At 40.2% G+C, this 26292-nt stretch overlaps 1 protein-coding gene across 1 annotated transcript; it reads left to right on the top strand.

Annotated features, from left to right (window-relative positions):
* The first annotated feature begins 1243 nt into the window (after positions 1–1243).
* On the top strand, positions 1244–15046 carry ids (iduronate 2-sulfatase). Its single transcript, XM_071526825.1, is given in 15 exon segments — positions 1244–1449; positions 2089–2225; positions 2381–2558; positions 2821–2909; positions 4198–4398; positions 8809–8857; positions 8860–8978; positions 9391–9490; positions 9493–9516; positions 10280–10453; positions 10755–10861; positions 11209–11325; positions 11893–12003; positions 12236–12361; positions 13378–15046. Coding segments are annotated over 15 exon segments (1689 nt in total). The 5' UTR covers positions 1244–1373; the 3' UTR covers positions 13459–15046.
* The last annotated feature ends 11246 nt before the right edge of the window (positions 15047–26292 follow it).

The raw sequence follows: 26292 nt of genomic DNA, 5'->3' as shown, positions 1-26292 counted from the left end.
GTGTACGAGGAGGAGGCTCTCCTGCTCCTACAGCTCAGGAGATATGGTAATTGTGTGCTATGGGGCAGTAAAAACGTACTTGTTGCATCTTTAATAATACCTCTGGTTTGTGTGTAATTTAAATAAACTATATCTGCAACAGTAGGGCATCTCTTGCAACTTTTGCATTAAAGCCAACTAGTGGCAGAGTGAGACCTCTTTTCATGTTTTCCTCCTCTCCGCGAGAGCAGTGTCAAGTCAGCCAAAATAAAGCAGAGAACTTCCGTCATCAATTTTCAGAATAAAACCCATATTGACAAACCTGTGTTGCAGCGGGTTTTTTTTTTCTTCGAGTTAAAAAAAAAAAGTACCAACCCTGAACAAAATAATATTTTAATGAGGAATCTGTAGTATATGAAAATGCAGCTGAAGACAGCCATACAGATGTCTGTGTGTGTGTGTGTGTGTGTGTGTGTGTGTGTGTGTGTGTGTGTGCAATAAAATAATCACAGCAATAAACAGCAGCTACATTTAACATGATTAAGACTTGATTAAAAATAAGACACTTTGAACTTCAGATAACTCAAGTGACTGTACTAAAATGACTTTGCATTTTTATTTGCAATAAACGTGACGAGGGTCAAATTTATCAGATGATGACTGGACATTCAATTTAATTAACCTAATGTTTTACATTACATTATATTTGGCCAAAGACTGACTTTTTTTTAATTATATTTATCTAACCTTCATTTAACCATTTTCATCGACAATAAATGTGACAAGAGTAAAATGTATCATGTTATTGGAAATTCAATTTTATTAGGCTGGTGTTTTACATCACATGATATATGGTCAAAGTTTGTCTTTTTATTTATTTAGCCCAACCTTCATTGAAATAAGTAGCTCCATCGAAATTAAAAACATCTATTTAAGAGAAACCTGGCCGTTTTCTCATAAATGAGAAACGTGAAAGTTCCAGTCTAAAAAAATATATAAAATTGTTGCAAAATATACAATGAACACAAATAAATCATATTAAAAGTGACTCACATCTATCTATCTATCTAGCTATCTAGCTATCTAGCCATCTATCTATCTCTGTACCTGCCTGAATCTATTGTCGTCGTCAGAAAAATGATTGACATGTCATTTAACTAATATGATTAGCGTTTTGGGGCGGGGTGACTGATGACTGGACCAATCAAAACGCAGCAGGCGGGAGACGCGGATAATCAGGAAGTTATTTAAAGACAACGACACGCCGGGTTTGTTTTGACACCTGACAGCGGGAACACGGTAGATAATGTCCACGAAATACAAGATTAGACGACTTTTACGTTAACTTGTATTGTAGGATATCGTGTCTTTGGTGTTTTCTGCGGTAAACCAAGATGTTTTTGACCGTCCAGACGTGGCTCGGCCTCCTGCTTCTTCACGCCGTGGCACTTGCTGTCGTTGCGAGAAGAGGTGAAGTTTGAACTTTAGCAAAGATGAAACGGATAGCAAACCGTTAGCGCTGACCGCGTTTGATTATTTTCTCTATAAAAATAGTATGGCAGGTGTACAGCCGATACACGTGCTAATACATTCAAACTCGACAAGTTCACACGCCTTGGTTAATGGGTGCTAATGTTTCATCTTATCTACTGGTTTTACTTATATTCTTTATTATTTAACATGTAATTCACTAGGGTAACGGTGCTATAGTTTCCAGACTGGCATTAGCTTTCATTTTGGTGTTATTTTTCCAAATTGGAGTTGAATTTTAGTTTAGTTTCAGCTAGTTTTCAGACAGGGTTTGTTAGATATAGTTTAGTTTATGGTTTCCCAGAATGTTTTTAGTTTGTACGATATTTAGTTAAAGTTTTTGCATTTGGTATTTATTTATTTATATCACTCTACTCCATTTAGAATGTAGCATGTTTATTTAATATGTTTTTCAGTGCCTAGTGTTAACCTTGGTGGTCACCCACACTTGCTCTTAACCTAGTTTTATCTTCCTCACTCAGTCACAGCTATAAACACACTGGAAACTATGCTTTAAGTGATTTCTAATAGTTGACTTGAAGCTGTGTGTCCACTCCCAACGTCTTCCTTTGTTCCCAGAGAGGAGAAATGTCCTTTTCATTATGGCGGACGACCTGCGGACATCACTGGGCTGCTATGGGGACACAGTGGTAAAATCACCAAACATTGACCAGCTGGCCTCCAAAAGCCAAGTCTTCCTCAACGCTTATGCACAGGTCAGCTGGCACCTTTCATGTGTACTATCTGAAATTGTTAGAGCAGCTGAGTCTGTATGTGTGAGAGAGTCTAATGTGATTATGTAAGATCATCTAAATGTTGCTGCTTCATAATAAAATTACTCTCTGTGTGTGTGTGTGTGTCTGTCTCTCAGCAAGCTGTGTGTGGTCCCAGCCGCACGTCTATGTTAACGAGTCGCAGACCAGACACGACCAGGCTCTACGACTTCAACTCCTATTGGAGAGTCCATGCTGGAAACTACACCACACTGCCGCAGTACTTCAAATCCAGAGGGTACGACACCATGTCTGTGGGCAAGATATTTCATCCAGGTAAGACTGATCTCCTGAAACTGTAAGTAAAATATAAAGTGGGAGGATAAAGAATACTTTTTAGGAGTTGAATAAAGATGAAATGGAAGAGGTTTTGATTAAGTTATAGGTTGATTGAGCTATTTTAAACCAATAAGCCTCCCTTTGATGCTTACAAAATATATAAACAAAACAGTCAAGTGGCAATTTTATTTTATTTTTTCTATCCAATCATAGTGGTAACAATGCTTTATGCTTTGTTTTCTCCTTTTTTGCCTTTTAGGCATCGCCTCCAACCACACTGACGACTTTCCCTACAGCTGGTCCATCCCTCCCTACCACCCTCCTTCATTCATATATGAAAAAGAAAAGGTACGAAAAAGAGAACAGTTTCTCCTCTACTTCAGATATTAAATGGGCTATGTGTCTGTCTTCATATACACAAAATGACAAACCACCACCACTGCTGCTATGAAAATGTACTGAATAGTGACCCCAAAATCTCAAAGTACATTCTAAGCCATGGAGCCAAGATGGCTGCAACTGAAAACTGCAGTGGCTAAACTATCAGTGGCTCTTTTTTTCCCTCAGTCCTGCTAACCTCCTGCTACAGAGAATCTTTTGGGCAAATTGGACAAAAAATCAGTGACAATGCACTATTTTTCAGCAATTTTACCCCATGCCTCTGAAGCCCACTGCTTTCCCAAAGTTTCAGGTCTCCTTAGCCTCCCTCTCACGGTATTAGATGGAGAACGGATTGGTTTCAGTAAATGACAGATGGTTTGTTTCCCTGTGCACATGACTAAGAGGAGAATGTGGACTGTGACGATGGTATTTTAGTAAGTGGTTGACCAAGCCTGGGAAACTGACCATATGCTGTGACAGCATTTTAAGGAAATGGATATCACCAAATAACTTTAGTTATTTTATATTATATAGAACAATATATAATTATAATATATTTAATTTATTATACTGTATACCATGTAATTCCTTTGTTTGCGGCTCTGTAAGGTAGCAGAGGGTAAATTGTATGCCAACATGTCTACAGTGAACTGTTACTGGCTAAACAAACAAATAAAACTAAAATAAGTGTCTAGCAATCCATGTCTACTCTATTGCTACTTTAGTTTTCAGGTAAAGGAACTCTTCCTCACTTCAATTCAGAGGAGGCCGACTTCTTTAATAAAGTTCCTCTTCTGTAGATGAACACAGAGATGGAGATGAGACAGAAAATCACACTAGTGGGGTACGCACTTGTTCCCATCCACACCATGTGGTTTTAGATCATCTATGAACAAAATCTAAACATTTATTTTGCATGTTCGTTACCCGGTCTTGATGTTAACTTACAAATTTGGCTGTCAAGGACTGTAAACTGGTCAAGAAATGATAACCAGTTAGCAGTATTCTACAAGTATCAGCATGACCCATATGGAGCCGTTATGCACAGATAAGCTCTTCTGCTCCAGGTTGCTTTGGTTCCACACAACGCGTGTTAGCGAATGTAACAGACATTGAGTACTAGCTTGTATGTCTGAAATGTATAATCATTGTGTTGTTTCCAGGTATGTGAAGTAGCAGATGGGTAAACTCGTCTTGACTACTAATCATTTATTTGTATATAACCACTGTGCCTCGCCCCGTCCCTTGTTTCCAGATGTGTAAAGGAGAGGACGGTAAACTCCACGCCAATTTACTGTGTGCAGTGAACGTAACGGAGCAGCCGGGGCAAACCCTTCCTGACCTGGAGAGCACAGAGGAGGCAGTGAGATTACTGAAGAGCAGGACTAACGACGAAACGCCGTTCTTCCTGGCCGTGGGCTTTCACAAACCACATATACCGTTCAGGATACCACAGGTACATGACTTTATACAAAGACATGTAGACCCTCTGTACAGAGCTTGTAATGTAACCTATATAATGATTAGTTATACTCTGAAAACTGGCTATCACAGGCTTCAATCCAGTCACAGTTTTAATGCTGCCAGGGGTCAAGAGCTGAAAGTTTTAGTTTTGACCTTGACAGCAAGTGTCAAAGTAATTAGAGTGTCCACCAAATATCCAAATGACCTACAGTAAGACCTACTGTAAATGACTTGTATATGCATCCATCTTTGTGTTAACATTACTGTGAGCTGCCACTCTTCAGCCTCCTTTTGACAGATTTTGCATCAAATTTGGTGTGTGTTGGAAGTTAGGACATGTAGACCAGCGTACACAATGATTGTGTAAGCTGTAGACCATTATGTGATAGGCCATGCCCGCATACTGTACAGCAATCACAACCAAACTTCATATACATAGCTTGTGCATTGAATCTCATAACATTGTAAGTATTTTCAGAGATACAAGTTGTAGTCAGTTGTGGCCTCTTTTGGGCTCCTTAGAAATGGCTTTACACGTGTCATTGATGTGTAATGTTAATTTTTTAGCATGTTTTATGATTGGAGAAACCTTCATGTACTTATTACAAGTTTTTTTGCCAGGCCAGGGGAATCTAATTTGTTAATAATAGATGTTTTTGTTTGAATTGCCTGGGAAAACGGTCTGGGATAATCCAGACCCGTATATCAAGTCCAGATCTCAATCTCGGTCCACTGCATCTCAGTAGCACTTTTGAGCCAGATTGGTCATGCTTTTGGTCAATAGCAAGCACTTATCTCTCTGCACTGCAAATAGTGTAAAAGAGGGACATAAGTATGCGTGACAGAGATCATACTCTAGTCAGATGATTACATGCTGTAGACGATATAAACAGCCCACTCCAATAGACAGACCACTTGGATTGGATTTGACAAGATAATTCACGTGCTTGTCTCTCTGTAAAATGCCCATGCTGTATGCTTTGGTCATATGGCATTACACTGACTGGTCAACGTTTCATTGACTGCTCTGAATGAGCTGATGACTAGCAAAAATCAGTCGTCAAGCATCTCCTAATATAAACTACATTTAATATAATGCCCAGTGCTGTGGAGGGTATAACCTAATAATGCTGCAGAGACCCTGTGAACTCTGTCTGATGGGTTGCCGACCCACTGGTTGAACACCGCTGCTTGACAAACCCCAGGCCTAATGTTTACTGCTGGAGCAGTTTTTTTTAACTGTGGTGGAATTTCTATAATGCTCGTTAATGTAGACAAACAATGCACAGTGGTATAGACGATGCCACTCACTCAATAGGATGCGTTCATGAAATTCCCTAGTCCCTAAATTAATAACCGGAGAGAAATTAGAGAAAGTGAAAGTCTGTGTTGACGCAAGAAGCAATGTTGCTGACAGTGTTGCTGCTGACAAAGAACCAGGAATCAAGGGGCATCTGATGCCCTGCAGACCACAAGGCACATTCTGCTTTAGGAGCCGGAGAACAGCAAAGTCACTTAGAGTGCTCTGTTCAACTCAGACAAAAACAGAGCCATGATCTTTCAGAGACCACAGACTGCAAACCTCACTGAGCAAATAATGCCACAGAATGATTAGTGATGACATTAACATGGAGGAGGAGAAAAAAAGAAGATGGAGACCGGATGAGAGGAAGGGAGTGGGGAACAGGTCAAACTATGTGCCATGGAGAATGTTGTATTCAACTTGATAACATAACAATCACCTTTAAGGTACCTGAGAATTTAATACCTACTGAGATTGGGTATTAAATAATACCCAATGAGGTTGGGTATTAAATTGGGGTTGCACAGATGCTGAAACCTTGGAAAAGGAAAAAAGAAAAAGAGGCCCTGAAAGCTAGGATTGAGAGGTACATCTGTGAGTCGAACTTGATGAGGACTGATGTAGATGTATGGCAGATGCAATATGGCATTGAGCAGGAAGAGAGGATGAGAGAGGGGAAGATGAATGGGAATGGAGAGTGACAGAGCGGAGACCAGTGTGGCAGCAAACCAGAGCAGCCTCCTACAAAGTGAATTAGAAGCTGAAAGATGAGAAGGAGGAAGAGGTCTAAAGTTGGAATCCGCCCTGTGTTCAATGCCTCTAACTCCCATATGCCACTATGTGATGTATGTAACAGGCAGTTTGCCCTAAACCGCCTGGACACACGCAGCGATCTGTGCCAAAGTAAAACCAAAGCAAAGCGTAGTGTGTTTACCAAGCACCGCATTCAGAGAACCGTCCTGTAGCCTGTCAAAGGAAACATTTGGCTCCGAGAGACAGAAACATTCTCCATCTCATTTCAACCTTAAAGAGCAAAGATTTAAGTCCTGTGGCAAGGATACAATTTCTGGAATGATGAGGGGAAAATTGGACAAAAAACATCAGAGAACACGTGAAATAGATTTGAACTAGTTTTGGAATTTATAGACAGAAGATATATTTGTTTGAGTTCCAGTGTTGGCTAGATAAATTCAAATTAAGATCATATTTTTATGTCCATTGAAGGGTCATTAAGAAATCAAGGGAATTCCTATACACTGTAAAACTTACAGTAATGGCCAGGGCCTTTATTTACTGCAACATAAGATGGCAGCAGGCCAATGCCGAATTACTTCTTTTGGCTGGTCCACAGCACCCGGTATGGCTAAAAATAGGACAATAGCCTAAAATATTACTGGTATAGGCAACTGATGTCAGATACTATTACTACTAGTAATACTAATACTACTACTAATAATATGGCTGAAATAATAATGCAAAAACTACTTTATCAAAAAATGTGATTTTATTATTAGTCACATAAGCTACCTGCTGGGAATCTGCCAGCAGCCGCTAGGTTAACAGACCAAAAGCTCAGTAATAAATGACGTTTGCATTCATCCAAGTGAATTAAAGTCTCTCCTATATGGATCACAAGCCATAGAAAGCAATTTGGACACTTGCTTCTGCGTTATGAAGAGCTAATGAATCGTTTTGTTTGAAGAAGGGATTGTCAGTATTGTAGCCTATATGTTATAATTGCATAGAAATGCATTATATGAAACTCCACAGGCAAAGATCATTTAACTGTATACTCTGATAGATTACTTTAATATTATATGCAAAAAGTTAGAATACAGAAACATTAAATATGGACACATTAGCATTCAGAGTAAAATGAGATTAAATTTCAACAATCCCATGGGGAAATGGGGCATCTACTTGTGTGCACCTCTGCTTGCTCTATCAAATAGCTGTGTGTGCTGCGATGTGCTGATGCTCAGTTTGGCTTGATCAGTAGTCAGGGCAGCCAGTCTGCATGATGAGCCCACTTTACTCTGTGACCCAGATCCACTCTCTACTACCACAGCCTCCCCGACTGAAAGGGTGGAGAGCACAAAGGATGATATCAGCCAGGGATATTGAGATGGCTGGAAAAATGGCACCACTAAATACAATGTTTATATCTCCACATCATGTAGAACTTAAGAGTATCCAGTGTTTTTTTGACTGCCACATACTTGTCCTGGATCCTAATTCATTTCCTGTGTACTAGCTAGTTGCTGAGCTTGTAGGTGGCGGACTCTACTACTGGCTACCCTCCCTATATAGAGTGCAGTTTTGTCACTTCATCCAGACCAAAATAAAAACACACCATGTTATGTTAAGGGGGTTATAATGCAGTTAACGTAGCTTATTCAATTTTAGAGATAATCAATGGAATTTCCCCCTGAAACAACTTAGATTTGTAAACTCTAATTTTACCCAAATTCGATCAGTTTGTTATTGGTCTAATCTACAAGCTGAATAGATGTCTTACTTCATTAAACCATTGCAAGCTTTTAAGATAATTTCTACTGTTGCATTGCCAACATACGTATATTTCCAGTGTAACACACGCCAGACAGAATTGGCATACTATGAAAAATAATTTTCTTTGTCTTGGCAAAGTTGTAGTTTTTGAAAAATAGATTGATCCACTCTCAGAATCTAGCAAGGTTACAAATTATTTCCCACTAGGTATAGATGCCCCCAGCATGCACTTTGCAAAGGTGTGTGTGTCAACTTTTGTTGTTCTGTTTCTCTCCCTTTGCTTACTAGCACCAAAATTCCTAGCTGGAGGTGAAAAGTGTCATTGGAAATCTTAAAGTGCATTATTTTAAAAGTTTTCTATTTCATTTCATGGCCAAGTTCAAGACTTTAATGGTCCCAAATTGTAAGCGTGGGTGCAGCACAAAACACAATGTATATTCACAACAGAAGACATAAAACAGAAGACGCATAAAATAAACATCAACAATGGAGCCAACAGTGCAAGGCGTCCTTATATTTATGTGATTTTCCAGAAGTTTAACTTCAAGAAGTGCTCTACAATAGCTAAATTTGTGTTGTGTATTACAGGAGTACCTCAGTCTGTATCCCATTGATCAAATGACCCTTGCCCCTGACCCAATGTTCCCAACCTCCTTCCCCCTGTGGCCTATAACCCCTGGATTGACCTGAGGAGGAGAGAAGATGTTCAGAAACTCAACACTAGCTTCCCCTATGGACCAATTCCTAAAGACTTCCAGGTATGAACTGGCCACTCCACAAACATTCAATACTACACTATTTATATTTTGGTTCCATGTTGCTACCCCTATGTGTTGACCAGAGCCATACCTTGCTCAGGTTGTACCATGGGTGACATTAGCCTGCAATTAGGCCACAATTCACACCCTTTTAGAATTCCCAATTTAAAATGCATACAGGTAAAGAAAAAAGGGTTGTAGGCTGTTGATTAAAACAACCCCTAAGACTTCCTAAGCTTCTTAGCTTCTAATGTTATGATTGTGGTGTTGGGTGCTCTTCGATTAAAGTAAGGGTCTGCTGGTCATGTGGGAACAAAGAGAGGTTCAAGGCAATCCAAAAATCCAATCCAACACACTTAACACTGTTTTATCTTTCTGAGTCCTAACTGTGTTTTCTGTCATGGTCTTCCAGCTGCGTATCCGTCAGCACTACTTTGCTGCTGTTTCCTATATGGACGCTCAGGTTGGACAACTGCTCAGTACTCTTGATGAGCTTGGGCTGGCTCACAATACATGGTGGTCTTCAGCTCAGATCATGGTTAGTACACATGCATTACACACACATGCACACATACGTCAGTGCTTTGGCTGATAATACTATGGTGGCGTTAACGTCTGATCATGCTTAGTTCACACACCCCCTCTCTTTCTTTGCCATCATTGGTAAGGAGATGAAAAACTCAAATGTCAGTTTTTTTAAGTAAATGTACCCAAGTAAAATATTGCTTACATGTGACAGTTTAGCCTGTCCTTCTTTCTCCGCTAGATGGCAGTGTGGTAACAGCATATTGTGCCCTTACTTCCTCCCTCCCATGTTTGGGTCTACTCTATAAAATCTTCCTCTTTTCCTGCACTACCTGTTCTTTTTTTACTTTGCGATTTGGAAACTATATATATAGATTTTCTCTTTTGCCTGCTTTCTCAATGCAGGAGAGGGGAAGAAGCTTAAAACATCTCTTTAAGTCTCCTTCAGTGGAGGATGCTGGAGTGAATCCTCTTCCAGAAAGTAAATTAAATGACATGTTTGACATGTACCGAGCCTGGCCCAATCAAATGGCATGCTTTGCAGATTTAACATGACTGGGGAAAACATCAGTGAAATGCATTACCTCAAACACTTTTCTGTACCTAAAGCTATATTTGTTAAATGTAGATACATGAACATAGCTGTCTAAAAAAATGTGTTTAAAACCTTCTTGGGTAATCCAATTCAGTCTTTCTGAACACGGTGACTGGGCTACATACTCTTCAGTGTAGTGACTTATATCTGTGCTGATCTCTCTCTTCTCTGTATATCCCAGGCTGGTCATTAGGTGAGCATGGTGAATGGGCGAAATACTCTAATTTTGATGTGTCAACTCGCGTCCCGCTCATCTTCTACGTTCCTGGCGTCACCACAGCCCATCGTAGGCTGAGACAGGAGTCTACCTTCCCCTTTGTTGATGTCTTCAGCCAATCAGAGCGCAGCTTTAAGAGTGAGACCCTTCTACTATTGTTTTGAGTGAAAACAAATGAATTGCTGCTCAAAAAAATTAAAGTACAGTTGTTGTTTTTTTTTTTCATTTTGATAGTGACATGCATATAAAGTCAAAAACATAAGGTCAAGTTAGTCTTTCTACTCTTTCTCATCTAGAGTTTAATATGGATCAAAAGATTGACAACACTGTCAGTTTTTGATTCTTGGTCTTTATTGCCCCTATTTCAACAGGGATACACTGTTTAATATTTTGCGCTAGATGACTCTCTCTGTCTGTGTCTCTGTCTCTCTCTCTCCAGCTGACAGAATAATAAGAAACGTGGTGGAGTTGGTGGACGTCTTTCCTACCGTCTCCTACTTGGCTGGCCTTAGAGCACCTGAACCTTGTCCCGATGTTTCTTTCAAGGTATCAAGGGATGAACATTCATTCACTCAGAAAAAGCACTTGTTTGCACAGTAAGGGTGCGATCAGGCCTACTTTTGGTTTTCTTTTGTCCGAAGCATAGCGGAAAAGTTTATTTTGTATTTGGTTGAGTGACCAAAAAAGTGAACCAGGACCTGTAAACAAAAGTGGGAGTCAAAAGTAATATGATTCAGCCTTTGTATCATAAGCTAAGCATGATGTACTCTTTGCTGTAATTGACCTTCTCTGGTGTTCAAATGGCATTGTTCTCTGGTGTGAACACACCTTAATCAATTGCCTCATTTCCTTACAGTCCTTCATTTTCCCCTTCATTCTCCTGTTGCCTTCAGGAGCAGCTGTGTACAGAGGGAGACAACCTGGCCTACACCTTCCGACGGAGAGAAAGAGGAGAGGATGAGGAAGACATATCTTTTAGCCAGTACCCAAGACCTGCTGATACACCACAGGTATGGAAGGAGAGGCGGAGTGGTAGATGGGCTCTCCAGTAGATGGATGGGTTGATAAATTGGTGTTCAGATAGACAAATGGATATTTTCATTTATAGGTGCAGATAGATGAAGAGAAACGGGATGAACATTCATTAAATTCAGAGTTCATTCTGAGAGATTAATGATCATCTATAACCGTTTTATATTTACTGTTTTATATTCATTTATTTATATTAAAATGTCAGGTTGTTACTTTGAATGAATGGCTTTTGAAGTCTTGTAAAATGCCATCGTTCAGTCCTGATGTTGCAGTGTAACCTTCTGCTCCTCTTGCTTTTGCATCGTGGTGCTTGCTTGTATCAGGCCTGCCAGTGACACCGTATCTTTGGATTAAAATATCCAGATGAGCGCCGCAGCTGCTGTAGGTTAATCTCTGTACAGAACAATTTGGCAACCTGACATCAGCTCATCGGCGGGCTGGCACGCCGACTTGGCAGCGGCCGGTTTGCCAGCACTGCAGGGAAGTTTCTACAGCGTGTGCTCATTTTAAAGGTGCTATTAAAAAGTTTTATGCTGGTCTTTCAGGTGAACTCGGATCTCCCTGATCTGAAGGACATAAAGGTCATGGGCTACTCTCTACGATCCTGGGACTACAGATACACACTGTGGCTGGGCTTCAACCCCAAAACATATCAGGTAGGGCTTCAAGCAGCAAATGTATCAGACAATCATATCTCTCTGTGTCTCTCTCTCTCTCTCTCTCTCTTATCTGTGCATCTCTGTCTCTCTCTGTGAATGTATCAGATGTTCATGCTGGAGAACTGTATGATGGATCTATCCATCTTGTCTCGCTCAATATGTTGGAAGGCATTTGCCAAGACAATAACAGATTATATTTATCCATGCGTCCATCTGTCTCTCCGTGTAGGTGAACGTATCAGATGTCCATGCTGGAGAGTTGTACATGTTGGAAGACGACCCCGGTCAGGACAACAACCTCTACAGCGGCTCTGACTACCGCCTGATGATGAGGAAGATGGCCAACCTTCATCATGTGAGTCTGAATTAGGGATGCAAATTTTCAGAAATTTCCTTAATCGATCGTCAGTCACGTTAATGTCCAATTAATCGATTAATCATTATGTAAAAAACAGCTTTTGACATAGAAAATACAAAATGCGTGTTTTTACACCTGTCTTTAGGCCTACTCAACAAGTTACTCAACCAAGCAGAATTCAAAAGAGTCGGGACCTCCGACAACAGACGCCAGTGTTTTCCACAGGCTGAAAATGTACTTTCTTTAGGGTTCATTACTTTAAATTGTCTCCATTGTGTCCAACGGGACCCAACTGGTGGAATATGCAATGAAGTCTCTGCACTGCACTCATGTTAACTTTCTGAGTGTTGAGCAGCATTACAATTGTCCGATTGAAAAGTATCAAGTTACTCTTTACCGTTACAACACATGCGAGTTCGGAGAAATTGTGGAATTTTATATTTTTTTACGAACGTTTTCAGAAGGGGAGACGGGAGTACAGAGAATGGATTTGCATTGCAATGCATTCTCTTTCATTGTGCTTGTAGAGGTGCTGTATTTCAACTTTGTATTACAATGTACAATGAACACTGTTGTCTTTTCGGGTGTAATGCTTCCGCCCGCTTGCTTGGCTTTCTTCTTCCTCTGTAGAGGCGGTGAAATTTAAATTGCGCCGTGTGGCATGGCGGTAAATCATTTCCCAAAAAAATGAGAAATGGCACATAATGTACATTATCGATTAATATATGCTTGATCGATCAAATTGTTAACGGTGATTAATCGGTCGTCGATTAATCATTAAAATCCCTAGTCTGAATACTTTTCAGAAACATACTTGGATCATACTGGATTTCACATTTTTATTTTATTTTACTATCAGCTAGTGGTTAGATGCCTGATTTTCAAATTTTTCAGTTCTTGATTCCTGGTTCTGACTTTTAACTCTGCTTCCATATTATTGATTGAAATATTTATAGTTTTTTGCATTCATTTTATCCCCCCCCCCCCATTTGTGGTTTGTGGTTGCTGCCCAGGCTGAGAGTCTCCAGAAGAGAATGAGGCTGCAGCTCCTCTACCTCACAGCAGGGATGAAAACGAGTAGAGGGAAGGCGTGATGCTCGTGATGACGAGACGAGAATGAAACACAACAGATGGACGGAGACAACAAGTACAAAGGGAAGATCGGTGGAAGAAAGGCTTAATCTAGGAGGGGGGAAAAAAAACCTTGAACATTGCTTTTAATATAATTAACACTTGATTGAAACACAGAAATATGTGGTATCACTATTAATCCTTCAGGCTCAATTGTAGTGTTTGTGACTGGTTTTGGCTTCCTCCTGCCAAACAAAACTCCCAGTGTTTTCCAGTGAATGGCCGCTTCACACCTGTCATTCACGTCTACTGTATGTAAGCCTGTTGGTTCACTTGTGTGGAGGAAGTGTCATTCTATTCTTAAATGACTCCCGTTTTACCAGTGAATGGACAAACTTGTGATTGCCCAATTTACACATCTTGCAGGCTGCTCGCTACACTTCACACCACACAGAAGTCTGAGCAGTTGAGTCGAGCAACTTTTTTCTGTTAACTTCACCAGGAAGCATGAATGCTCGATGAACCGTTCTGATTGGTTGTGACAGTGTTGCCTCTGTCTTGGGAATTCTTAATATAGCATCTTACAAGCTGTTATCAGCTACGGACTCTCCCTCTCTTCATTTGAGGGAATATTGAGGAAACCTAAAGAATTAGATGATTTGATTAATAGTGATACCGATCATTTCTAATAAAGCAGGCTATTGATCATTCAGTCTGCTTTAAGGACCTTTCTCACTAGAGTCACCACTTTGAACTACTGTAAGACAGCAAAAAGGGACTCGTTGTTTTGTACTGTGCAGTGTTAAGCAATGTGACTTTTCTATTTGCACTTGATGTCACAGCTTCCACTTGCATCCATTTGCCTCCCTAGTAAGCATTCAGTTTAATTTGGGTAGCCAAAATGGAGCAAGTGAAAGCCACCCATCATAATACAATGAATCTGAAATAGAATGTAGCTATGTTATGATTTGCTGCTCTTCTGATCAAGTATGTTTTGAACATTTTGTACCATGGTAACTCAACTGAGTGCAACTTCAGCTTGAATTTCAGGACCAACAATGAATGTCAATATAGAAGGATTTGGCCTGCCAACTCTTCTTCTATTATTGGCCATACTGACTTGATGTCAGTGGGATGCAGCTGAACCTGTAAACAGTGGGCTTGTTGCATCATATGCCAGTATGTTGGAGGTTACAATGATTTTTAAGATTTGTGCCCTTTTCCCTACTTGTGAAACAACTTGTTTCATTGCTGCCTGAACAGGGAAAAATAGCATTTTTTACTGTGCATTTTCAGTGGTTTGTGGCTCCTGAAACATGTTTAACATGTCTGGAACAATGTCAGCAATCAATTATAAAAAAAAAAATTGTCCATACAAGGTTTTGCAGGACATTGAAAATGTAAAAGTGAATTTAGCACGGTTCTGTCAGAGCAGCCTTAAGCCCGAGCGCTTGCTTTCTGAAGGGAAAATAAAAAATATATACGGTAGAAATAATTCACATCTCAAGCTTGGCAAGGACACGGTGTTAATATATTTATATATGTGTATCGATTGGTTTGTAAAAAATAAAATATTTTTGTACAATGCATTCGGTAAAATAATATAGCCAAAGGAGCAACCAAAAACTTGACTTTGTGTTCTTTTATAGTCACTTATTCTCTCAACATCATTCACTCTGTTTGACCCTGGTGTGTATGTGCAGTCTTTTTGCAATAACGCTCTTTCACCAGCATATTTTGCTTAACCCCCCCCCACACACACACACACACACACACACACACACTCTCCTCTCTGTTGTAATGCATTTTCTGCTCACACACTGCAGAAGTATGGAGCTGCAGAGTGGTGAGGGAGCCAGCTAGTGAGGTCCTCAGGGACGCCGCCAGTCTATTTAGTGTTTTCTCTCTCCTTCTCCCACCTACCCTCTCTCCTCATTTTTCTATCTTCTCTCCCCTCTAGAGCAGAGACGAATTTTGACCCTTCATTCGCCAGCAGACAAACCCCTCGTACGCTAACTTGCACGTCGTTCCGCCGATTCAAACGAGTCAAAAGCCTCGTAATTGCATTTTGAAATTTGAAATTCAGTCTCGCACCTTTATTGGGACTTTTTACCATTTTTCAATTTCCAAGCGATCAAATGTGTGGAACCATGTACTGTAAGAAGTCCATATGCTGCAAATGAAGAGTCCCAAATTTTTCCTCCACTTGACTTCTCCTCTCTCTCTCTCTCTTCCCCCCCCCTGCCCAACCAACCTTCTAGTGAGGATTATCTACCAGATACTGTAACTTCACTACATCAATATAGATCAGCAAACATGAACAATTAACCTGCCAAACACCTACAATGACATTTATAGAGTCACAAGCCGCTGCTCTTTCCACCGTAACAGCAAATCAACTCTGTAATAGACACAGTGAGGTTAGAGGTTGCTATGCTGGATGAGAGTAGCTCTGCTGTTTCCCGAAGCCCTGCTGTGACTTGTATGAGTCTTTTGATTTCTCATGTTTACGTTTGGAAATGGAGGTTAAAGTCTGGAGTCGGTGTAGCTGGAACTGCCGTCTCCACTCTGGGCCTGTGTACGTTGTTGGCTCATATCCCCGCCTCACTGGCTTTATTAGATCAATATTTATCATCTGGAGCAGTGATCCCTGACCACCGCCAAATTGATCGTCTGATGGCAATTACATTACGCTTTACTTTTCTGTTTTTCTCTCCGTTTGATCCTCTCTCTCTCTCTCTCTCTCTCTCTCTCTCTCTCTCTCTCTCTCTCTCTCTCTCTCTCTCTCTCTCTCTCTCTCTCTCTCTCTCTGTAGTCCACTCTCCTTTTTTGCCTCACCCTCATCCTCTCTCCATCATTATGTTTCATACACTGGTAATCACATTACGGCTACGGGGGCTGATATTCTGGCGGGTCACGCGCCGCCTTTCTGTTAACGTTTGGCGACATGCACAATTACATTAGACAGAGAGGAGAGTGTGTGTGTAGAGAAACGCTTAGCTCAGCTGCACCATGGCTGTGCTTCATCTCAAGGGTCTCTGTGTGTGTGTGTACAATAGAGCGAGGTGTAGTAAACAAACTTTATACTGCCCGATCCCTCCCAAGGACATAAAGCAGCGGGTTCGAAATCTTTTCTCGGGGGAAACATTTTTCAAAGGAAATGCTTTCAACACCTAAATTGATTTTGTAGACTACGATGTAGGCTCCGCTAACAGAATGTTCTTTTATTTTGAGGCTACTAACCTGCCTACAGTGTTTTATTTGACCAATTTAACACTGTGCCATAACATAGGCGGTAGCTTCGTACAAAAATTTTCCCAGTTCTTCAGAATAATTTGTGGACCGATGTTGAACTTTAGCTTGACCTGAGCGCTGGTTTCCACCCTCTTTGTATCATTTTCTGCCTTTCTTCAGTGAAACTTTGGTTATATGACCTAGATTTAGTCTTTTCTTGGAAGAAAGTGCAGTCGGTGTTTATTCTGCAGTTGAGTTCATGCATTACCTGGAGCAAGAAGCTGCCAATGTGTACAGCATGAAAGGGTTTCTGTTGTGATGAATGGCAGAGTATCGGAGACGAGCAGCTGTCTATGCTTCATGTAGTCAGGAGCTGTGTAAGCTTGGTGCCTGATGCTGCCTGGCTTGCTATTGGACCGGTGACCTTTGACCTCGCACTTGACCTTTTTTAATGTGATTGTAATTGTATTTCAGCTTGTGTACACTGCTGTGTGGTGTTTGTCATTGGCCAGGTTTCCCTTGAAAAGTTGATCTGCTTTAGTTGGATAACATTAAGTGAAAGAAATTGTCATCATTAAAGGGTAATTCCGCTTATTTTCAACTTGGGCCTTATTTTCCTAGTTTATGCCATCATGACGATTGTGTTCAAAATCTTGCTTTCTTAAACTTACTTCACTGTAGAGCTTGATGATGGCAAAAACTAGGAAAATATGTCTCAAGTTGAAAATATTTATCTTTTAACAAGTAGGCTATTTACTAATGCAGTTACATTGTATCAGTGCTGTGCTAATAATAACACTAGATAGTTAGGGTGGACTAACAAAATCAGCATGTTTAATTGCAATACTCTCACGGATTGGCGTTGCATGTAATAGGAAGATTGATGGCTGGACCAATGAAAACGCAGAAGGCGGGAAACATGACGACAGGCCGGTTTGTTTTGACACTTTGATAGTGGAGAAATGTCCACAAATACAAGATTAAATCACATCCATATTAATTCATTTATAGGATATTGTGTCTTCTGTGGTAAACCGAGCTGTTTTTACCCGTCCAAGCGCTGCCGTGAGCTCTCTACGGTCCAGCAGACTCGTCCTGACGTGGATCACACCCGTCTGTGAACTCCGGCGCACGTGGAAGCGGCGAGGAAGCAGCCAATTTAGGCGGCGGGGGGAAAGATGCGAGGTGTCGGCTGTCAGTGTGAAACCGGTTTTAATCAGGAGTCATTCAATTAGGGCCGACGAGCTCTTCCCTCGTTAGCGGCGCCGAGCCGCGAGCCGCCCGAGCTGAATGGCAGAATCACTGTTTAACAAAATCACTTTTAAACAGGTGGACAAAGAATGAGGGGAGAGACAATCTATTAAAATTGCCACTCTGCCACGTCGCGATAGAGCCAATGAGTTTTGAGTGGGTCTCTCTTTAATGGAGCTGAATGGTTGTAATCAACTCTTTGGTGGAGGCTGCGGGTTGGAAAATGGGCTAAAATGCGTTTTCAGCAAAATCTAATTCCACCGCTAATTACAGCCATGAGAGGCTATTGTTTGGAGAATGAGATAAAAAAATATATATATTATCGGCGTAATCGTCATTTATGGTCGGAGTTCAAAGGGAAAAGTGTCTGATTCGGATCACAGGAAAAATCCAAATGATCTTCTGGTGTCTCTGTGCTTCAGTTCTGAAGTGGAGAGAGTCTCGCATGTGATTTTTGGTTTCTGTGGTCATTGATCTGTTTCTGTTTACCATTCATTCGGAAAGCCTTAGGCTGCTGTCAGTATCTGGGAAGTAATTATTTGTGTGGTAAAGGAAAGAGAAATTCACTGAGATGATTAAATCCTAAAACAGCCAAATTGTCTTCTTCCCATCCAAAGCAGGTAACATTACATTAGGGCTTATTATTACATGGAAAAAAAAGTCATATTGATTGTATTTTTCATTTAAAACTGCCAGGTTTGCTTGACTTATTCCATCTCCTCTCAAGAGTATATATTACACTTCCAAAAGAACTTAAGATGCAAGTCTGGATCCAGAACATCTCAAAACATGCAAGTACTTTGGGGAAAATCCATTGAAATTAACGTCCTGCTTCTGAATCAAAGCACAAGATGCTTTTATTTAAAGCCCCAAAGCTGAATTTTACCCAGACAGATTCTGTAAGATTTTAACTTGGGGATGAAAAGCCGTCTGTCAAGTTTTAAGTGAACTATTGATGTATGTGTGTATGCGTTCAGTATATAAGCATTGAGTAAATAACAACAGTATTCATATATCAGAATCTACTCGGACCAGATTTCCCATTGGGGCTAATGGACACTTATCTCTACACTGTGCATGTGATGTGTGTGTGTGTGTGTGTGTGTGTGTGTGTGTGTGTCCGTCCATACATATTGGCGTACATTAGTGTGTGAGTGTGTGTGTGTGTGTGATGCTAAACCATATCTCTGAGAGCTTATTTGACTGCATGGTTACCTATGGCAATTAAACCTATAAATCTAACCTGTCAGCGCTGTTGGCTCTGCACCAAGGACACACACACACACACACACACACACACACACACACACACACACACACACACACACACACACACACACACACACACACACGGCCTAATAAATGTCTCAGGGTCTGCAAATAAGCTTTCCACCTCCTTACTCGTTTAGGGAAATACTTAATTAGATGGGATTTATGTCTCCCAGAAAATATACACTTTAATTTAGACTTTAACAGGAGACTCCCTGTCTTTCTCTCTCTGTCTCTCTTCCTCTCTCTTTTCTCTTCATTTGGTCTCACATGCTCTCTGCCGCCCGTCTTCTCTCTCTTTTGCTGTCTCTCTCTCGCTCTAGACACACAACCTCCTTCCCTCTTGAATTCTAATGTGTGGCTATATTCAATGAATTAATCATGCATGGTGAAGTAGGCTAATAGTTGCTATGATGTTGAAATAAGAGTCCATTAGCCCTAATAATAAGACTTGCTTGGCTCTCATAATGTAATACATCAAGGCCACTCAATGGCTTATGAATGAATCTTGTTGAGAACAAAAGTCAGAGGTTTTATTGATGAGAAAACTCTTGCCCTAATAGTAAAAGTACATATCAGAGTTTATATTATAATTTGAATGCATAGGAAACTTAGATGTGTACTTTCTTTAGTTTTGCATTCTTTGGTTACCTTTGGTGGCATAAGAAACTCCATTTGAGTTTGAGGAAGAATGGATACACCAGTTGAAAATTCAGCATACATCACAGACTAAATGATTGTGCAAATGATCCGTTCACGTTGACAAACTGAAGATAAAGAGAAAATTACATTGAGAAACACTGAAAGAAGCGGAAAAAGAAAGGAAAAACTGTTGGGGCAGTTGTTTTATCTCTACCCACTGAACCTGAAGTAGAAGTATAAGGTTAAGTTTAATACGAGTAAAGAAGTAGGCTACAATAGTGTATTAGACAATTAAAGTTGACTATACGTTCTAGCATTAAGTATGTAGGAATAGCTAAAACATAAGGGCATTGACTTAAGGTAGAATATGTAGTACAAAATAAAGTCACTTAAATTATTTCAAAATACAGTCTATGAAGTGTAGTGATCAGCAGAGTGAATAGTGACATCAGCCTCCTCCACTCTAACTCAGCTGGACATACCATTCACACATTTGCTAAAAAACAATATGTACAATATAATGTTGTAATTAATAATAATTATTGTAAGACAACACATACTTGCATCTTACACATACTTGGCATCTTATGATAAATTGGCTGTATTATGCTATGAGCAATGTTTGCTAACCATTCAGTTGCTAACTAGCTAGCCAATCATGTCAGTTTCACAATTTTCAAACTTGATATTTTTTTTGTAGTCCACTACAGTCACAAAATGGGGAGTGTCAATGGAGTGTGTGGATGCACTTCCTGGTTATTTGTTGTATAGGATGTTGCCCAGCAAAATTTTTAAGCAATATTTAAAAGAGTTGCCAGTAATAAGACCCAGAGAGCGTCAAGACCACTGGTTCAAACAGGTTTTAATCCATATTTTCTAGAGACATTAAATATTTAAAAACAATGGAACTGCATCACAACTTCTGATCATCACATAGAACAACTTCATTATAAAAAAGGAACAATATAAAAGGCCAAAAAATAGCACTGATAAAAAAAAAAGAGAGAAAAAAAGGAAAAAACAGCTGAAGTTGTGCAACACATTTGAAAATACAATGCAATCCGGGTGGGACAGATGTGTTCTCAGATGCAGTGGATGCTGTTTCGTGTTGATCTTATTCATCTTTACAAGCATATGTGATGTACACCAGAACCATAGATGGCAAGTTCTGCCTGTAAATATACAGTATGATGATGTGAGTTTGACCGCACTGAGACGCCCGACACTTTAAAGCTGCTATGTGTAGCATTTTAACATCAATAAATCATTAATTCTGAGACATTAGTTTAATTACCATAAACAAACCAGACCATCGCTGAGAAGATTGACAGCCTCTAGCGGCCTCTACACTGCATTTTACATACAATCTGCTGGATTGCTTTATGGCACAAAACAGGAAGAGGGCGCTGTTCTTCCAGTATAAACTGAGCTATAGGAGAGGGAGGGCGGCAAGTTGCAACAGGGTTTATGGGAAATGTAGTCTTAATTTTGAGAAACACTAGCACTAACAATACCACTGGTGTGAGATAGAGGCTACCAATCGTCTCCACCATGGTCCCATTTGTTTAGGGTAATTATACAAAGCTATCACAATGAATTTAACAATGCTATATTGATATTTAAAAATGCCACACATAGCACCTTTAAAGATCAGCATGGAGTTGTGGAGTTAACATGGCCGCACTGACAACTTCAGTGACCTGGGTCTGGTTTACATCACCACTGAGTTTAGCTGATCCAATAGCAACGCAGCAGCTGTGCACTGCTCTGCACAGGGAACAGGATGACTGAAAACACCACAGCATGCCCAGAATCAACACTGTTTATGATTTTCTGTTTTATGGGTTGTGTCTTTTTTGACTCCCCAAATGAATTAATTCTACTGCTTCCCAGGAGGGATGCAAAATGGCTGTTGTAAAATGGCTGCAGATGGGAAAGTGAAACGTTGGTGAGGATGTAAAAGTTAACTCGCTTTCTAGGTGAATAATACTGTTTTTTATTTGGAATTCTAACCCTGCTTTCTAAGATTTTATTGTTTGATAATTAATAGAGAACAGGTAGTCTTATTAACTTATAAAGGAATACACAAAGCTTTTGACAATAAAGCTCTTTGATTAACCTACTGCTGTAAAAAGACTGGTATTGATACGATGATTAGTAGCAGTTTCGCTTCTGTATATCCAGTATATATTTTGTTCACTATGGTGCATACTAAAATGTTGGCACACAATATTGTATATGTTTAATGAACAGAATAAGCAATCTAAGAAGCACCATAATGTGCTAAATACTGAACAAACACAGAAGTTGGTCAAAGAGCTTATTTGCCAAAATGCTGCTCTATTAAAGCTGAAGATATGAATATCGTCACAAGGCATGACACTTTCCTGGTAGGTAGAGAGTGTGTTAACGTCTCCCTCCAGTGAGCTCGACTTTAACATTTGGGACTGGTAGAGACTATGATCTCTTCTTTTAGATGAACTCTTGAGCCTTCCATAGGGATGATGAGTGCAAATAGTGGTTACTACTGTAACAGTGTGAGGAGAATGCTATAAGACTCCTACTACTGAGGACAATCTATATTTTAATTGGTTAATAGCTAAACAAAAACACAGCAGTGCTTCAGTAGATTCCAGGGAGTGACGTTAAGAAGCAAAAAATTGAAATTCAAGTGAATTCTCCCTTTAAATACTGCTGGTCCAACATTGCGTGCAGCGGATTTGTCCCACCACTTTCACATCCAAAGAAACCGGCAATTTCCTGTAAACAATCAAAGTGTATCTGTCACTTTGTGAGATGCAAACAAATATTAAGAGGCGCTCATTGCTCTGGAGAGATTATCAACGTATTAGCAGCTCTGTAACCATCTGCTGCAGAAAAGAAATCAGTTTGGTTTGCTCTCCGCTGAAATCACAACAGCAGCAATGATGTTTCTCTGTCGCCGCTGCCTTTCATAAACAAGCTGACAACTGTGATAATGTCAAGGGAGATAATGGGATAAATCTGATCTTTAATAATGCACAATAGAGACCCATGTGTCATGAGTGATGCAGGCTGTCTCCAAAATGTTATTGACTTTCATTGCATATAGTCAAAAATGAACTGTTGCATGAATTCAACAATTACCATACCCATAATTTGACAGTTAGCATGGTGGAATGACACTGATGTTTCCCATGATGGCGGATGTCACCGATGCAATGTATTGACATTTTGCAGCATATTATTGTATAATTATATTGTACTGCTGCATATAATCAAAATAAGGACTATTGTGTGAAATTAACAATAACCATATAGTAACAACACTGTTTCACCAAAAAACAAAACAACATCAAACATCATTGAATCAGACTGAGCAACACTGTGGAGCAATTATTGACTTCTAATGATTGAGTTCTAAGAAAAAAAACGGTTTTGTGTTTGTTTGTTGGCTGTTAGTTGAAGTTGTTTGGTTCTTGGGATGCTCTAAAACACCTAATTTGGCTTCATGACCTAAAATCACTAGATTGGAATATATATATCTATATATATAAAAAAAACTTTCAAAGGCATTTTTGTTCAATATCAGGAAGTGGATTTTGGACTGTTGTCCAGCGATGTTCACTAGTAAACATTTTCAGGCTTTCAGATGAAGAACCATGAGTCCATTTTAAGGTTTTACATGAGCGATGTTCTTGAATGTGCTCATCCTAACACTTTAGTGTTGTGTGCATTCATAGTTAAAGACAGTAGTGGCTGTGTATTTTCAGCTGATGCAGAACATTCACACTGTAAATGACTATGCAACAACAAGAACATTGACCGTTTAATTATTATTATTATTTTTCAAAATGGACATAAGTAGTTCTTGGTCTGAAGCTTTCATTTATTGCATGCGATGGTTTTAAATTTCCAGGTCATATCAGGCATTTCAGACAATCCCGTACTTGCTCCAATCATCAAAACAGCAACTGATGCAAATCGGACATGTTAAGTCACACATTTGTAATTTCTTAAAGCCAACCCCTGGTGTCATCATAAACGCCAGTAAAAAGCTTATGGAAACATTTGATTTTACGAAAAACAATCTCATATTTATACCAATATGGTATGGAAAAATCATTTAGATTCATTCTTTGTTCTTAAATAAATAGAGCAATTCCCACTGGACACTAATAGAGGCACTTGGTTTTTTGTCGAAAGTGAAAATTACTTCTCACATCCGCATTGTCTTCCATACACATTCAGCGATGGTGAAATGGTCCAAAAAGGAAACTCATGCTTGATGAGCTGGACTTACAGAGGCACAAAAGATCCAGGTTTTAAGCCTTTATAGTACAGATCTACTGTATATAGGAAGAAACCACATGGAAACAATATGGTCTCGTCTAGTTTAGATCGCCATGGGAACGTCTGATCTGTGCCACAAAGGGTTAAAACTCTGATTTGTTTTGTTGCTGTGTAAATGCAGCCATAGGCTGTGCGTGGACACACACACACACACACACATAGATACTCTATTTTCTTTTTTCACTTCATCATTCACTCACACTGAAAAGACACTAAAAAAACAAAACAAAGCAAACACTATCTTCAGGAGTCACAGTCTGTACATTATAATACACAAACAACATTTTTGTCCAGTCAGGTAATCATTTAAATAGAGCGGACAATCAGCTGTACACCTATACACACGACGACACAACACAACACATGTTGGGAAAAGACTACGAGATTTCGAGCAGATTCACTGAACTCATTAAATACTGTACAAAGTCAGATGTCTAGATCAGGGTGCGGGCAGAAAACCTCCGAGTAACATTATGATGTGAGATTTTCACCCTGTTTACTATATCTGCGTGTGTGGAGGCTTAATTACAGCCAAATCATACCGAATCTTGTAGTCTTTCCCCCATAAGTGTCTGACACCTTAGTGGGTGGGTTACTATGGGAACTAGAACTGGGTGGAATTTCACAAAAGCCTAAAACCAGTAAGAGAAGAAGAACAAGACAAACACATTATTTTAATGGCAGAAAGTCCTCATTTCCAGGACCAGTGAATTGAGTGCTTGTTCCATTGAGCTGTTCACTCCCTTGACTAAAACTTGACCGAGTCTCGTAATCCTCAGTCTAGCCGAATGCATTTTAATGTTAAGATTATCTTTATCCCATTGTAAGTCTACAGGACTAAGATCTTAGCGCTTCTGGGAAATCCAGGGCCGCGGATAGTTCAACTCCTAAAGCAGCCTCAGGCACAACAAAACCCCACCGACTTTTAGTATGAAAAGTGATTTCAAACAAAGCGCTGACCCCGGTCAGGCGTGAGTGGCTTGATAGCAACTGGATACGTAGAAGATATCGTGACACAGATGCATTTGAAGCTTTAGCAAAGACATTGGCACTGTATAAAACCCAGAGCCCTTTATATCAAGGGTACGGGCAAGGGTGGCTGCATGGCTGGGCGTTCGTATAAACTGGTGTAGAACTTGTACGAACGTACTGTCTGATTTCTTGCGGTGAGCCAGAGGACGATCCAGTGTTGAGGAGCAAATCCAGCATTGATAGCAACCGTTCCTTTACCTTTCAGCAGTCATTTTGCAGTAGCCATTTTACATCCCTCTAAGTAAACACTTTGTTAAATTCAAACGGGGATGCAAAATACCACCATGTCCAAGCAGCTACCAGCTCCTCTTTGCCAGGGTTTGCCTCGGAGAACGCATCTCTTAGGACTGACGATGGATCGTACCTGGCACTAGGAGCAGAGGACTAACTTCAGCCTTTCTCCATTCATTCAGCTAGCGCGGACCTTATCTAATGGATTGAACCGGGACTCTTCCCGCTTGGATCAATATCAGCCTGAGGCTTTAATTCTAGTCCCAATCACAGACACAGTTCTTGTCCATTGCTGTAGAAGATGAGCCTCTGTCTGAGCTTCTTCCCTGCTTTCGCCCTCCTAAATCACATCAGCCTCTCCTGTATCTTCCTGAAAATGCTCCTGTCTCTGTTAAAAAAGGCTTCTCTACCTTTTCTCCCAGGCTCTCAGTTCTTTACCTGTCTTGGGACACGGGAATGTTTGCAACAGCTCTTGTCAAAACACCGCAGCTCTGCCCATTGCACTCTAGGAATTTGAGCTGACTCTACTATTGTACTCAATGTAAGTCGCTCTGAATAACAGCGTCAGCCGAATGTTTAAAATGCGAATCTGTATTCTGTGATGCCTGGTTGAAGTACCTAAACTTGGTTGCGGTTCATTTCTCATTGTAGGTGGACTTTTGGACTGCTTAATATGCTGGATCTAAGCCATTACAATGGCACAAGTGCATCCATTTTCAGTAGGTGTGTTCATAGGTGGTGTCAGCTCATTTCAGAAGGTGGTCTCAGTGGGAATTGAAGCATTCTTCTAGGTCTCAGCCCACTTGTCATCCCAGTTCTAGTTCCCAGGCCCTTTTTTTTTTCATAGCTTGGTTCTGGTCCAGCCT

The sequence above is a fragment of the Centroberyx affinis genome, unplaced genomic scaffold (assembly GCF_046629955.1).
Source record: "Centroberyx affinis isolate AG114_WGS23_722 - 3 ecotype Tasmania unplaced genomic scaffold, CSIRO-AGI_Caff_v1 ptg001466l_1, whole genome shotgun sequence".
NCBI lineage: Eukaryota > Metazoa > Chordata > Actinopteri > Beryciformes > Berycidae > Centroberyx > Centroberyx affinis.
Note: the sequence above shows the minus strand (reverse complement) of the source record. Positions and strands in the feature narration are given on the sequence as shown.